Source organism: Canis lupus, chromosome 30 (assembly GCF_003254725.2).
Source record: "Canis lupus dingo isolate Sandy chromosome 30, ASM325472v2, whole genome shotgun sequence".
In the NCBI taxonomy this organism is placed as follows: domain Eukaryota; kingdom Metazoa; phylum Chordata; class Mammalia; order Carnivora; family Canidae; genus Canis; species Canis lupus.
Window position 1 is genome coordinate 14,764,923 of NC_064272.1, and position 14,884 is coordinate 14,779,806.

General features: G+C 42.7%; 1 protein-coding gene and 1 long non-coding RNA gene across 3 annotated transcripts in view; one reads left to right on the forward strand and one right to left on the reverse strand.

Annotated features, from left to right (window-relative positions):
* The window catches only part of LOC118352919 (uncharacterized), a 31,564-nt gene extending 31,272 nt beyond the window's left edge, over nucleotides 1-292 (reverse strand). The window contains exon 1 of the long non-coding RNA XR_007407276.1: nucleotides 152-292. This is a non-coding gene — a long non-coding RNA (uncharacterized LOC118352919). The remainder of the gene's footprint in view (nucleotides 1-151) is intronic.
* Nucleotides 41-13,431, forward strand: DUT (deoxyuridine triphosphatase). 2 transcript variants are annotated; one of them, XM_049104147.1, is made up of 7 exons: nucleotides 41-178; nucleotides 1,360-1,495; nucleotides 5,044-5,135; nucleotides 6,783-6,827; nucleotides 12,217-12,291; nucleotides 12,447-12,517; nucleotides 12,938-13,431. In XM_049104147.1, exons 2-7 carry the CDS (start codon nucleotides 1,410-1,412, stop codon nucleotides 12,992-12,994), a joined length of 426 nt encoding a protein of 141 aa, XP_048960104.1. In that variant the 5' UTR covers nucleotides 41-178; nucleotides 1,360-1,409; the 3' UTR covers nucleotides 12,995-13,431. The 2 variants fall into 2 exon arrangements, with proteins under 2 accessions (XP_048960104.1, XP_025328663.1); XM_025472878.3 differs by lacking the exon at nucleotides 41-178 and adding an exon at nucleotides 574-840.
* The last annotated feature ends 1,453 nt before the right edge of the window (nucleotides 13,432-14,884 follow it).

Consider the following 14,884-nt stretch of genomic DNA (forward strand, 5'->3'; position numbering starts at 1 on the left):
AACCCTATTTTTTTTTTTTGTCATTTTTCTAAAACTGCACCACAGTTTGCATTTATTTTGACAAGCTGCGTGACATTCTTGGTTTTCAGATGTTTGCAGCAGTTCTGGAAATAACTGGACGCTCATCCTCGAAAACCCAATTTACGATTACCTAGAAAGCCATTTACACATCCCTCCGGTGAGTTATTCCAGGGTAGCCGCGATCTCTGTTGGAAGCATAGCCACTGGGGGGTCCCCCTCCCCATCTCTGCTCCTCTGGGGCGTAGGAAGCGGCGCTGGCAACCGAGTTAGCCGTCCTGGGGTCGTCGCGAGGCGCGGCCCCCGCCCTCCTTCACGGGGTAACCGACACGCCGCGCGCGGCGACTGCACCCGCCCCGCGAGGCGGCTCCGTGCGCTTAGCACCTGAGGAGCCACGGCCGCCGGCGGCGCCGCCCCAGGTCACGCAGCAGCGCGCAGGGGCCAGGCCCCGGGAAATCCCGGGCCGCAAATCGACGCGGGCCGCGGGCGCGAGGCAGACGTACGCCGCGCCCGGGGCGCCGGGGCCTGCGTGCGCTCCTCGTCACACGGCGGCGTTACTGCTTCCGAGGTCATCCCAGCCGGACGCGACCTCAGGGTGCAGGCCCGGCGCGCCAGCCGCGGCCGACGACCAGCCGGCGCCCGAACCTCGGGGCATGACTCCCCTCTGCCCTCGCCCCGCGCTCGGCTCTCTCTCCTCCACGTCCTGGCTCCGCTCCGTGTTTAAGGACGCGCGCGGCGCCGCGCCCAGAGGAGAAGCCGCGGGGCCGCTCTTCCGACCGCTGTCCAGCACCCGCAGGCCGAGCCGGGGCGGCTGCCGCGCCAGTAACGTCGGGCGCCTGGCGGAGCGCGGGGAGGCTGGGAGCGCGGCCGCCGCCCCCCGGGCCGCCCGGGCAGTGGGCGCCGGGAGGCCGCCCCTCCCCCCCGCCCCGGCTCCGGGCGCTGCGGCCCCTGGGAGGGCGCGCAGCCCCTGCGCGTGCGCGTGCGCGTGCGCGCCTCCATTAGGGCCCCCAGTGGGAGGGGCGGTTGCGTTCTCTTGTGGGACCCAGAGGCCCCCGAGGCTGGCCGCGCTCGGCTTGGTGCTGTGCCCTGAGTTGCAAAAGCTTGGAAAGGCGCAGTGGTTTCCCATATCCCAAACCCGCTTCGCAAGAAGGGTTTCCAGCCCCAAATTTGAACGTCGCCTCCCCTCTCAGCCGGGACAGTGGGCTCGTCCGGGGCGGTGGGCGGGGCGAGTGGTTGCTGGCGGGAGATTTAAAATTCTGGCGGGCGCGCTCGTCCTGGGGTCACTCGTTCCACTGCTGCTCTCTTTTCTCCCGTTCTGCCCCGCCATGCCCTGCTCTGAAGCGACACCTGCCATCTCCCCCAGCAAGCGGGCCCGGCCTGCGGAGGACGGCATGCGGCTGCGCTTCGTCCGGCTCTCAGAGCACGCCACCGCCCCGACCAAGGGGTCCCCGCGGGCCGCGGGCTACGACCTGTACAGGTGAGTGGGGACTTGGGCCGCCTTCTGCCCGCGCCATCCCCACCCCACGAGAGAAGGGCCAGCTCTGCAGTTCTACAACTCCCAGTCACGTTAGCCTATATTCTTGCCATCTGCTGCCACGGTGAACCTTTCACTTAAAAGATTGCAGAAACAGGGCCGCAGGATGGCTCAGTCGGTTAAGCGTCTGTCTTGGCTCAGGTCAGCATCCCAGGGTCCTGAGGTCCAGCCCACTGTGGGCTCCTTGCTCAGCGGGGAATCTGCTTCGCCCTCCCCCTCTGCCCTTCCCCCTGCCCGAGCATGCTCTCTCTCTCTCTTTCTCTCGCAAATAAACATCTTAAAAAAAAAAAAAAGATTACAGGGCAGCCCGGGTGGCTCGGGTGTGCAGCCCCGGGTGTGACCTGGACACCCGGGATCGAGTCCACATCAGGCTCCCTGCATGGAGCCTGCTTCTCCCTCTCCCTTGTCTCTGCCTCTCTCTCTCTCTGTCTCTCATGAATAAACAAAATCTTTAAAAAAAATAAATGAAAATTTAAAGAAAGATTACATAAGCAAACTCTTTTTGCATATATGTAGGGTTTCTGACTTTTTCTAATGCTGAAAATGTTAGCTTTCCTCTTTAGCATAAATTCAATCAGGATTTGGGACAAGCGTGCAGAATGATAACTATATATATATAGTTTATATATAAACCTCCACCAAAGCATTATTTGTTTTGTAGCATTTATCTATCGTACCCATTCCTAAGTGGAAGGTAATGATGAACAAGGTCTGACGTGGCTTTTAAGGCGTGGCCTGAGGGTGATGCACTGCACCAAAGAGAGAAGCCACGGGGAAGTCTAGGTGCTGAATGTGAAAATAGCTGGGGAGGATTAATGAAGGGTGCTTCTGCCTCAAAGGAATTGTGAAATTTCTCTATATGTCCATATTCAAGTTCACCCCAAGGACTGGGGATGTTAGAAACGGCAGGAATATGAAATGCAGCGTGAATATCAGTAATCTTACTATGCTTCCGTTTGTTCAGTACTTTTTACCTCTACTAAAAACTGTATTTGTGTGGTTTTATTTAATCCTGACAACAGTCCTGAAGTAGATAAGTGCTACTTACTTTTTACAGGTGAGGGAGTTTGTGAAGAGCTGAGTTTATTGCCTGAGGGTTTGAATGTAATAAAATTTTTGACTCTTAATTTAGTGCTTTTTTTTTTTTTTTCCCCTTGACTACTGTGTCAGGTCTTAGAAACATTAAGGTAGGTGACCAGTGATACTAGGGGGAATGAATGCGTGTTTATACATTACTAAATCCTTAGGATTTATTTTTTTTTAAGATTTTATTTATTTATTCACGAGAGACACACACACACACACACACACACACACACATACAGAGAGGCAGAGGCACAGGCAGAGGGAGAAGCAGGCTCCATGCAGGGAGCCCGACATGGGACTCGATCCTGGTCTCAAGGTGGCGCTAAACCGCTGAGCCACTCGGGCTGCCCCTTAGAATTTACTTTAAAGCATCCCAGGTAATTCTAATGTGAGAACTATTGATCGGAGTCCTAGGGAGTATAGGAGAAGGGTAGAAAGAAGTGTGTGATGATAGTAATGAAGACAGGAAAGAAAAAGAAAAATGAGGTATGGTCTGTTATCGCTGAAAAGGATGTATTCAGTCCCTTCGTTTTCATGAATAAAAGTGGAGTGATGTCTGGGCATTGCTGTGAGTCATACGAGAGACTTAGATTTAAGATACTTAGAATGTCTTCCTCGTGGGGCAGCCCCGGTGGCTCAGTGGTTTAGCGCCACCTTTGGCCCAGGGCGTGATCCTGGGGTCCTGGGATCGAGTCCCATGTCAGGCTCCTTGCACGGAGCCTGCTTCTCCCTCTGCCTGTGTCTCTGCCTCTCTCTCTCTCTGTGTCTCTATGAATAAATAAAAAATCTTTTTAAAAAATGCCTTTCTTGCGAACAGAGATAACTATATGTGGAAATAGACATGGAAATAACTGATCTCTTTAATAAATTAGAGTTTAACTATTGAAAGAGGACATCTCAATGAGGGAAGGGAAAATGTAATACAGCTTTACCAGACTTCATTAAGGTTTCCAAAGTAACTCACAGGTCTGCTCAGTGTAAAATCTCTTAAATGTCTGTCAAGAAAGGGGGCTACAGCAATAGCAACAATAGCAGCATCTGCTGGTGGATCTTAGAGAACCAGGTCCTCAGCAGTGTCCTCCAGGGCTTCTGCAGTGATCAGCTCTGCCCCCCAACCAGTGAGGTTCATGGCTTCGGCTGGATAAGCGTGGTTATCTACCAAGACCAGCAGAACAGATACACCAACACAACTCTATCTGCCCCCTTCCCCCGTGTTGTCCACCCATTTCCCTCTTCCTTCTGCTGTCTTCCCTAACCATTAAATGACTGTTGTGAGAATACAATGAATTATATAAAGCATTTAGGACTACCTGGCACAGAGTAAGGGGTTAGTAAATATTAGCTATTATTAGCAAGTATTTGCCCTTCTTCCTTGGCCCTTTTTTATAGGGAAGTGATCCATAAGTAGCTATAGGTTTGGTGTGTCTGTGGGAGGGGGTGAACTCAGGATTTTCCTATGCCATCATCTTTGAACATCTTCCCTTGTTTTTTTTTTTTTTTCTTTCTCTTCTTTTTATATCATGTGAAAACATATATCTTTTAAAAGTCTGCCTTTCTTCCCCTCCTGCTAATATGCTCTTCAGTTTCCCTACGAAGTTTTGTTCAAGGGAGAACAAGAATGCATGCTGATAACCTCTTAAACCAAAAAAAAAAAAAAAAAAAAAAAAAAAATCACCAGAATGATTATATCTCAAGGTAGCATCATTATAGTAATGGACTAAAAGGAAATATCTACCATGACTTTCTTCATAATTTGTTTTTTAAGATTTTATTTATTTATTCATGAGATGCAGAGAGAGAGGCAGAGACACAGCCAGAGGGAGAAGCAGGCTTCATGCAGGGAGCCCAATGTCGGACTCGATCCTGGGCCTCTGGGATCACGCCCTGGGCTGAAGGCAGCGCTAACCTGCTGAGCCACCCAGGCTGCCCTCTTCATAAATTTTTAAGTAATCTCTACACCCAGTGTGGGGCTGAAGAGTTGCACAAGGATCAAGCACCAGGATCAAGAGTTGCATACTTGGGGTGCCTGGGTAGCTCAGTTAGTTAAGCATCTGACTTGACTTAGGCTCAGGTCATGATCTAGGGTTGTGAGATTGAGCCCCATGTTGAGTCTCCCTCTTCCCCACTATGTTTTCTCTCTCTCTCTCTCTGCCTCAAAAAAGGGAAAGAAAGAGTTGCACACTCCACCAACTGAGCCAGCCAGGCATCCCTAAACTTTTTTGTAAATATGAATTGGAAATTTAGAGTACTGAACTCTTAATCAGATAGGTTATTGAAATTTAAGATTGCATAAATTATTTTGTGACACATATTTAAACCAATCTATATACTTTGTCACAAGGAAGAAAATGTAAAAAACAATTTTATGAATAAATACTGGTTATTTCCCTTCATTATTTTCTTAGTGCCTATGATTATATACTACCACCCATGGAGAAAGCCATTGTGAAAACAGACATTCAAGTAGCTCTTCCTTCTGGGTGCTATGGAAGAGTAGGTAAGTGATTTAAGATAGTAACTATTTGTCAGGGTCTTCCTTTATGATATATTCCTTCATTTCAGTTTCATTTAGGATATAAATGAGGGAATGGATATTGTTTGGTGTGTGTCCTAAAATAAAGAAGTGCTAACTATGATGGCAAATACAGCCATTTGAAAACATTACATTTCATTTACATATCTGCTTTTTTGTGCATTCCCCCCACCCTCTTTTTTTCTTGATTCCATGAGATTTTAGGAGGCTCACATTGGCCCAGGAGCTTTTTTCTCTCAACTCCTCCCTGAGAACCTGAAAATACAGGTGATCCCCTTCAAGGATCACATTGCATCTGAGGTCAGATGTCTTCGTGAAGATGGTGATGAGAATTTTTGTTAGATAAGAAATGGGGGCGGGCTTGGGCTCATGGCACACGGCCTTTCTTATCCTAAGAATGAAACTCCTGGTTCCTGTTCACCCAGAGTCCATCAGACAATTTAGCCTTTTACTGTTCGGGTGTCTTCCCATGGGGTGTGTTGGGGTCAGGGACACCCTTCAGGGCACAAGAGGGGAACACCTTAGAGTGGATATGATAGAAGGAAGAGCGAGTCACCTGTTACTGGAGAGTTCAAAGCTTTCTTCAAGAGCATAATCATTTTCTCACTTCAGAGTAAACATAAAGAAACAGGTGTTCCTCTGGGTGGGGAGGGGCTGGACACCACCATCTTGTTTGCCACGAGCGTGAGAACTGCTGATACTTTGACCTTTGAAAGAAAAAGCAAGATGGGCTCTTTCTTCATCTCCTTTTGTCAGCATTTGGCTGCATTTTGAGAATATTTCAGGGAGTGGGGATCAGGAGATGGGATGAAATAAAAGGAAAAGCAGGAAGAAGCAACATTTGTTGACAAAGTGCCTGGTTTAAGTTATTCTGGAATAGAAAACTAGAAGCCAGGATCGTTAGCCACGGGCCTGACGCTCAAGTCAGCAAGTGTAAGGTACAAAGTTAGCTTTTTATGTTTTTATTTAAATATTGGAATTAATTTCTAAGGTTACTTTTTGACCGTTGCCTGACTGATACTAGGCCTTTCATCACTCTGGTTCACTTGTTTATACAGACATGTCATGTGGCATTTGAATCGTGAATAAGATTCCCAAGGTCTAAGCTAAGATCTGCTCGTTAAGTTTATGCCTATCTCTTTCCACCCTCCTCCTCTGCCCTCTTCCCCGTCTATACTGCATTGTGCTCAGATCTCAGACGTTTCTTCCTCAGTCCTGTGTCGCAGCCAGCTACTGTCCTTCCTCTGTGGCCAGGCTGCTTGAAAGAGTTGTCTCTGGTTGTCCCCACTTGCTTACCTCTCAGTCTACCCTCGCAGTCTACTGCTATGCCACCACAGATCCTCAATGGACTGAAGTGGTGTGGAAGTGGTTTAAGCTGCTTTTGAATTGAACTTTGTCGAGCTTTTCTACACTGTGCTTTCCTTATTTAATAATACAGTATAATCAATACGTTCTTTAATCCAGAACCATCTGCTCAAGTTAAGATGAAGAGGTACATGTTCTAAGAGCTGAGAGTGGCATGCTTCAGTTGTGTAAATTATATCCAATATTGCCCCTCCCCCTGCAAAGAAGCCAACTTCTCCTTTTTTTTTGTTTTGTTTTGTTTTTTAGCTCCCCGTTCTGGCTTGGCTGCAAAACACTTCATTGACGTAGGAGGTAATATGTTTACATTTTTATTCTGTAAATATATGGATATATATTTATTTTGCCTGTGCTTAAGAGATAGTAATCAAATGACATATTTTATTTTTATCTTTAAGAAAAGAAAATGACTTTGTTTTGTGTCTTTAGAAATTTCCATCTCTGAATAGACAATTGTGATACAGTTTCAAATATCATTTGATTATGTCTAATTTTAAAATGACATGTGAAATGGTTTTATTTTACTAATAGGCTAACTAGACATTATCCGATGGATAGGGTTTTTGCCTTGGCTTAGTGATAATCTGAATGTAGTCCAAAAATGACTCTCTTCTTAGAAGAAAGGTAGTTTTATAAGAGTAGGAAAAGCTTTTATGTCATTTTTTTTAAGCCAGTATGTTTTGTTTAAATAACTAAGAAATTGTTTAAACAAAAGGTTATAGAAAATGCAAGTCAATCTTGGAAGAATTTTCATACCTGTATAAGAGAGCCATACACATTTGGCAAAACAAAAAAAGACTCTCCCTGAGAAGAGGAAACACTTTGCTTCCCTGTCAACATTTTTTGTCCAACAAGTACTCAGCGACCCCTGTTTCCCTTATGATAAAGCCTTACTCGTGGATCTCAAAGCCACCAGCTTTGTGGAGGAGCCCCTTTTACACAGAGCCCCAGTCTCTGCTGGCCCTCCTGCTGTAGGTTCCCTAACCACCCTCACCATAAGGAAATTCTGCACTTTCTGATATGGTTTTGTTGCGTTGGATCTCCTCCTTTCTGGAATATAGACCTCACTGACCTTTATCTTGACTTTTATTCCCATCATAGTGAGCAGAGTGCTTCATTAACTAGACATCTTTGGGGGTGCCTGGGTGGCTCAGTGGTTGAGCATCTGCCTTTGGCTCAGAGCATGATCCCGGGGTCCTGGGATCGAGTTCCACATCGGGCTCTCTGCAGGGAGCCTGCTTTTCCCTCTACCTATGTCTCTGCCTCTCTCTGTGCCTCTCATAAATAAATAAAATCTAAAACAAAACAAAAACCTAGACACCTTGCGCCCCCCTTCCATAAGTGAATATGCTAGATTTTCCAAATCCCTCCCATTTTTACAAAGCTACTTTTTAACAGATGAAGAACTAGCTCAGAGATGAGCCCAAGTTGACATGGTAAACACTGGAATCTTTATCCATGACTCCAGTCCATCTGTTCTTTACACTGCAATTAAATGCAGGGTGTCACCTCCCCCCACCCCTGCACCAGCCAACTGCTGTCCTGAACTCACTTACACTGAGGGCATTAAGTAAGGAATGAGGCCTGTCCCCAGGTCCCCAGGCTGTCTCTGGCCTGCCCCTTTGTCTCCCCATGGTGTCACTAGATGGTGCTGTGGGGCAAGACAGGATCCCCAAAGTAGTTCTTTCATAGGAACCAAGGAGCCAAGTTTGACACAGCAGGGGTGAACAACCCACTTGGGTTGAGAATGGCCCCGGGCTCAGTTATGCTTGCTTTTCAAAAGTACTTTTATAACATCAAGTATGGTAACTGAGGACTGTAACTTCAGGATGTAAGAGATTTGCATATATTTTTAAGAAATCTCAAAGGGTTGTGAAAGGAACATGGGGTTTGGGGTAACAACTAGACTTGGTTCCCAGCTTTGTCATTAATTGGCTACTTATTACTTTCTGAACCTCAGTTTGCTGTCCCATAAAATGAAAATTAGTGTGCCTGCCTCTGAAGGATTGAGTGAAAGCATCTGACACTTGGCACATATTAGACCCTATAAGTTAGACTTCTTGTCCCCTAGAGAATTCATAGATTTTTTTTTTTTTAATATGGCAACTTTTCTGACTTGTCACTAATTTTTGCTCTGTTTAAAACAACCTTCTGAAAAACATTCATGTAAAAGAAATGGAAAGTTCGTTTGTCTGGTGGCTGGTGTGGTATTATTCATAAAAATCACATTGTGGTGTGTTCTTGGATGCAGAGTATCTTAAAAATGTCTCCTAGGCACACGTTTATCATAGTTGGCCACAAGTTTTTACTTCAGAAGAGAGATGTTGTTAGAAATCCCAGGCTGTAAATAAGGGTCAAAGGGAAAAGTTGAGTATGCAGGATTCTGTTCAGAATTCACATCTGGTAGGTGTGGATAGTTTTCACTAAAGAGGGTTTCCAACAAATGACATGCCAAAGTCTTGACACAGTAAAACTTTTGCCTGAAGTCAGTTAATTACTCTGCCAGTTCCAATGTATGATTTTTCCAGTGATAACTTCAAAATACTTTCTGCTTTCTCATGAAGAGAAATATCCCTGACACTTATGTTCCTTATGTAGAAAAAGAATGTCTTGGGTTTTTCTTGAAGGTCAAATTGCCTTTGAGTAATAAATAAACTTGGAACTATTGGATTTTTTCATACTATTGGCATTCATGCTAAAAAAGAAAAGTATTAATTGAGGGCGCCTTTTTTCCCCTGCCATACGTTTTAATTGACTTCAAACAGCTTCATTTCTTTTAGTTAGTTAAAAGGCTTTTCACATCTCTGTGTGCCAAGCATAAAATCTTAGTGGATATCTGGCTTTGCAGAATTCAGGACACCTAACCATTTGAGTTTGATGGGACTACTTTATAGATATATAACAAAGGCCTTTACAAAAAGGGAACGTTTTTGTATGGGAGAAGATACCATAAAGTAAAAACATAAACACTTGCAGGTCACAGGTAAAAGAATTAAATACCCAAACAAATAAGGAAAAAAATCATATAGAAGAGGACATATAAATGTGCAACAGACATACAGAGGAAAACCATTGTAGCCTCAGTCATCATCAGGGAAATGCAAAATGAAGCCATGAGATACCATTTTTCACTCATTACGTTGGCCAGAATGTTTTTTTTAATTGCTCCCATCTGGGTGGCTCAGTCAGTTAAGCATCCAACTTTTGCTTTCAGCTCAGGTCATGATCTCAAGGTCATAAGATCAGGCCCTGTGTCAGGCTCCCGGCACCATGCTCAGCTCGGGAGTCTGCTTGAGATTCTCTTGCCTTCTCTGCCTGCCCCTCCCTTCATTCCCATGCTTGCTCTCTCTCTCTCAAGTAAATAAATAAATCTTTAAAAAAGAAAAAAAGAAAAGCTTGCTGCCATTTGGTTTGGCAAGGACATTGGAAATGGGCATTCTTAAATATCGCCGATAAAAGTTTGAATTATACACCTTTTTTGAAAAGTAATCTAGAAATATCCATTACAATTTCAAATGTACACATCCTCTGATCAAGAAAGTGCTTTTTGGAGACTTTTTGATGAGACTGAAAAATCACCAATACACAAGGATGTCTGACATCTGATTAATATACAAGAAAGTAACACGTAAAATCTATTACTGTCACATTGGCTACCTGAGGGAAGGTAGGGGAACATTATGAGTTTTACTTTATACGTATGTGTGCTATTTGGGTAATCTAAAATTTTTCTTAGAAAGTAGAAATTGAGAGTTTAGAAGTTGGTCCACATTGTTTTCATTGTACACCTCCTAGGAAAACGAGTCTTAGCCCGCACTTGAGACCTCCATCTTGGAGATTCCATAATCTTCTGGGGTCATTTGTCCAGCATGGAGTAGCATGTTCTCTGCAAGGATTTCTCCACTGAATCTGATCCAGGTTGTTCCTACAGCCAGAACTTTCTACGTATAGATAATATAGAAAACACCTGGTCCCATCATTCTACCAATAACACATTTAGGACTAATTTAATGGTCAAGTGGCAGTGGAGAAAAGAAGCCAGGCATTCAGTATTCTTTGAGTTGGTCAAGGTTTTGTTTCTGTGCAACTAGGAAAAAATAGACTATTTCTTTAGTCTAGACGTGATATGAACCACCTCTGAGGCCTTTCTGCTACTTATCTACTCCTCCTTCTCACTTCTCACTGTTACAAATTACTTACCTGTAATTCAAGCTCTTGAAAGTGTTGTGTCAGAAACCTTTAAGAATGCTTCAATTCAATTTTACTTATCCCTAGTAAATCATTTACAAAGCACAGGGGTTCATTTAAACTTCTATAATCCACTGGAAAAATCTAAAATGTTGGTTTTTCTGAGTATTTTTCCCCATGCTAGATTTTCCCTCTATATGAGAAAATTGAAAGGGAATGCTTATTTTGTTTAAAACATTTTTTTTTTTCAGCTGACCCCCAAATAGTTACGAGTCTGGTCAACCAGCATTAATACCCATTGAGCTACACTCCTGATTATTTTTATTTTCTTTTTTTTCTTTAATGAGAGTTTTGTTTGTTTTTCAGGAGGTGGGGTATTTCTAATATGTAAGCTGTAACATGGAGCTACATTTGAATTAGAGTCACATGAATCCTATCCATCATTTTACAAACTGAGGGGAGAAATGAACATGTATAAAAGGAAATTGGCAGTGGGGAGGATGAGGAAGAAGAGAAGTGATTCCTAATAGGTAGGGGACTTTGTTTAGGGGGTGATGAAAATGTTCCCCTAAACTGATTGTTGTGATGGTTGCACATTCTGAATATACTAAAAAGATTGAGTTGTTATGTCTCAATATTGAAAGAGGAAACAGGAAAGTCCTGGTGCACCTGCATTATCTGTGCTTCTGTTTATTGGAAACATTTTAAGTTCTCGGCTCAAATGTAAATGCCAACAAGCCTGGTAAATGTACCTCTCTGGGCCAAGGCAGGGCCCTGGCTCAAGTTCCTCTCCTGCAAAGATTTGTTGTCTTTGTTTGTAATCTCAGATAGGCACTGATTATACACTGTATTATGGAAAAGCGTACTCATTATTGAGCTGATGTGCTCATGTCTTCTGAGAGGTCATAGGTCATTCTCTAAGAAAGGATGGTGGCTCAAATCAAAAGGAGTGGAGGAGTATGAATGGAGAGATTCATCTCTATTTTTGTTATAAAATGAATGTTCTGATATTTGCTAGGCTGCTGCTTAACAATGTCAGCATTGGCTTATTCCATTGCAGATCTTCAGGCGGTTTGACGTTTTTATTTATGACTATCGTACTTCAATCTGGGTATTAGTGGGAAGCTGCTACTAGGAAAAGCCTTTAAAACCCTACTCGTGTAGTCTTTTTAGCAGGTATGCAGCAGATGAACAGTAGTAGTTTTCTGAGATGCTCAGTACGTACTCCCAGTTTGGAATAGGAAATGGTCACCATTTGTAGGGGTGACAGGTGGGAAAATTAGGGCCGTTCTATAAATTCCATGTGTTAGCATTTTAGTAATATTCATTCCTTACTTTTGAGACTTTACAGAGTCCCCGAGCAAGATTCACTCATTTGTGAGGATTAAAATCTTGGAGCTGCATAAGAATGATTCGGTAGCAAACACCTACTAATACACCTCACCATCGGTGTTTGGTAGCATAAACCATGCTAATATTATTTTTCTTTCCTTAGCTGGCGTCATAGATGAAGATTATAGAGGAAATGTGGGTGTTGTGCTATTTAATTTTGGCAAAGAAAAGTTTGAAGGTACGTTAAATGCATATAATCACATAAATGCAGTGAATTTTCTGAGTTAGGAATGTCTAGATAACACGTGCTCCCTCCTATAATTCTCACTGTACAGGCAAGATATAGAGAATGCATCAATAAAATATCAGTAATAAACTTTTTTTCCTTTGAAGTCAAAAAGGGCGATCGGATTGCACAGCTCATTTGTGAACGGATTTTTTATCCAGAAATAGAGGAAGTTCAGGTAAGTATCATAAAAGCTGAGTAGGGAATAAATGATGTATCATCTTCAGTGAAGGGAAAAATACAATTTTGAAGGTTTCATCTGCTCTTTGTAATTAAATAATAGCACATATAATAGTCCTACTTAAAGCAAAATTAAAAGCTTATTTTAGAATTTCGTGAAATGTTTTTCATAGCTATTTCATAGCATTACTTTGGATAATAAATCATTTAAATATACCCTGAAGTTCTATTTCTCTAGCTTTTTTGAAAATTGCCCAAATTTTATTTATGGAGCTTTTTAAAAATTTAATTTTCTTTTTGTAATGTCCTTTTTGAAAGGGTGGTATGGCAAGAATAAAAGTCTTACAGATTAGGAGCTAGAGAGAACCGAAAGAGAAATGAAATTAACTACCTGGCTATCACCTTTATGTCTTTCCAGGTTTTAGATGACACTGAAAGGGGTTCAGGAGGTTTTGGTTCTACTGGGAAGAATTAACATTATGCCAAGAATAGAAAATGAGAAAACATACTTTTTTCTTAAAAATAGTTTTTGCTTAAAGTGTTTGGATGTTTTGCACATCTGTAAATTTAATAGCTTTAGCTTCTAAAACTGTTTGGTTTTCTTAAGATTAAGGAAAAGATACCTCTGTTGGGGTCTCATAAAACCTTACTTGCTTATGTTTTACGCATTTGATTATTGTATAAATAAATATATGTGATGACCTAATACAAACCTTTTGTTTTTTTTTTATCAAATGTATATCAATTACAGATCCAAACCTTGTATTGTTTAATTCACTAAATGCTACCTCTTAAACTTATTTCGTTGCTTTGTAAATCATAAGCAGTGCCTTTCATTCAATAAATTTTTCTTTCACAGATATAAATTATTGTATGAAGTGAACTAAAAAGATAATAAAAAAGTTGAAGTTATTCCTTGTTTGTTTTCCTTCTCTTCATTGCTCTCAAAATTTTTTTCATCTTATGATTCTTTGTGACATTGGGAAAACGAGAAATCCTCAAGTTATTTTTAAATTATTATTGGGCAGCCCCAGTGGCCCAGTGGTTTAGCACCGCCTTCAGCCTGGGTATGATCCTGGAGACCTGGGATCAAGTCCCACATTAGGCTCCCTGCATGGGACCTGCTTCTCCCTCTGCCTGTGTCTCTGCCTCTCTCTGTGTCTGTCATGCATAAATAAATAAAATCTTTAAAAAAAAATTATTTGAGGGGGGCTGCTGCAGAGGGAGAGAGAGAGAGAATCTTCAGCAGGCTCCATGCTCAGCACAGAGCTCACATGGGGCTCCATCTCACAACCCTGTTACCATGACCTGAGCTGAAATCAAGAGTTGGACACTTAACTGACAGCCACCCAGGTACACCTCTAATTATTTTTTAATCCTCCTTTTGGTAGGCCCAAGTTGGCCGGGTAGAGCTATGTTTGTGAAAGGAGATGTAACCTGAGGATTTCCAGTGAGTTTGTTCTTCTGATTTTATTCCATCAAATAAATTGTACGAGTTGTGTGAGTTTCCCTCAATCTAATAGCGATAATAGGCCATAACCAAGAAAATATGGAATTTAATAGGGATAAAGTACAGTAATGTGTTTTGAAGCCACTGGGTTTGTTGATCCCAAGTGCTTTTGAGTTCCTATGTGTAAGCAGCATGTCATTGCAGGTAGGGGTCTGATTTGGTGGATTAGCTTGACAGATATCGTTTGCGACCTTTTAGGTGTGCTTTCCTGTACTGTATTCCCAGACCCCTTGCACCAGGGCTTTGGGTGTCACTTAGGCTTTGCCTTAGGCTTTGCTTTATTTCAGATGTACTAGTGTGAGATTCACGAGACGTCGTTTTGTGAGTGTGGGTCATGCAGATGGAGTGCTTCTGGAGGAGGCAGCCCTCAACTGCTCAATTCCTGGAAGCAAAGTGTACTTTGTTTCTTCTGTCCTTCCAGTGATTCTTTAAGCCATTTTATAACCTGCAATGGAGTATTTTCCAGCTGTGGGTCACAATTCATTAGTGAGTCATGAAATCAACTCCTCGAATGCATTTTTAAAAATTAAAGAGAAATAGCAGAGGACAGCACATGTCAGATGGGTAAATATTGTGAACATTGAGTTATATTTGTGTGTTCATGTGTATACTGGGTCATGATATAGATTATTTCTGCAGTCAATAAAATTTAAATAAATCTCTTTCTGCTAAACTAGTGGATTCTATTCTCTGAACCCTGACCAGTACGTAGTAACAGTTGAGTAAGAACAAATGGTATGATGTGACTGCCAAGAGATTTGGGCTTAGCTTACACTGTTAATGTTCATTCCCACTTACTGAAAGTCTGTTTTATTAAGCACTTCTACAAACTGTTTTGTTTTTCTCTCATAGCAT

What these genes read in the sequence shown, in the direction of transcription:
- DUT (XM_025472878.3), top strand. Translation starts at nt 672, where the DNA reads ATGACTCCCCTCTGCCCTCGCCCCGCGCTCGGCTCTCTCTCCTCCACG. An exon ending in CCGGGGCGGCTGCCGCGCCA is followed by an intron (nt 841 to 1,359) that starts GTAACGTCGGGC and finishes CCTGCTCTGAAG; the next exon opens with CGACACCTGCCATCTCCCCC. An exon ending in CAGAAATAGAGGAAGTTCAG is followed by an intron (nt 12,518 to 12,937) that starts GTAAGTATCATA and finishes ATGTCTTTCCAG; the next exon opens with GTTTTAGATGACACTGAAAG.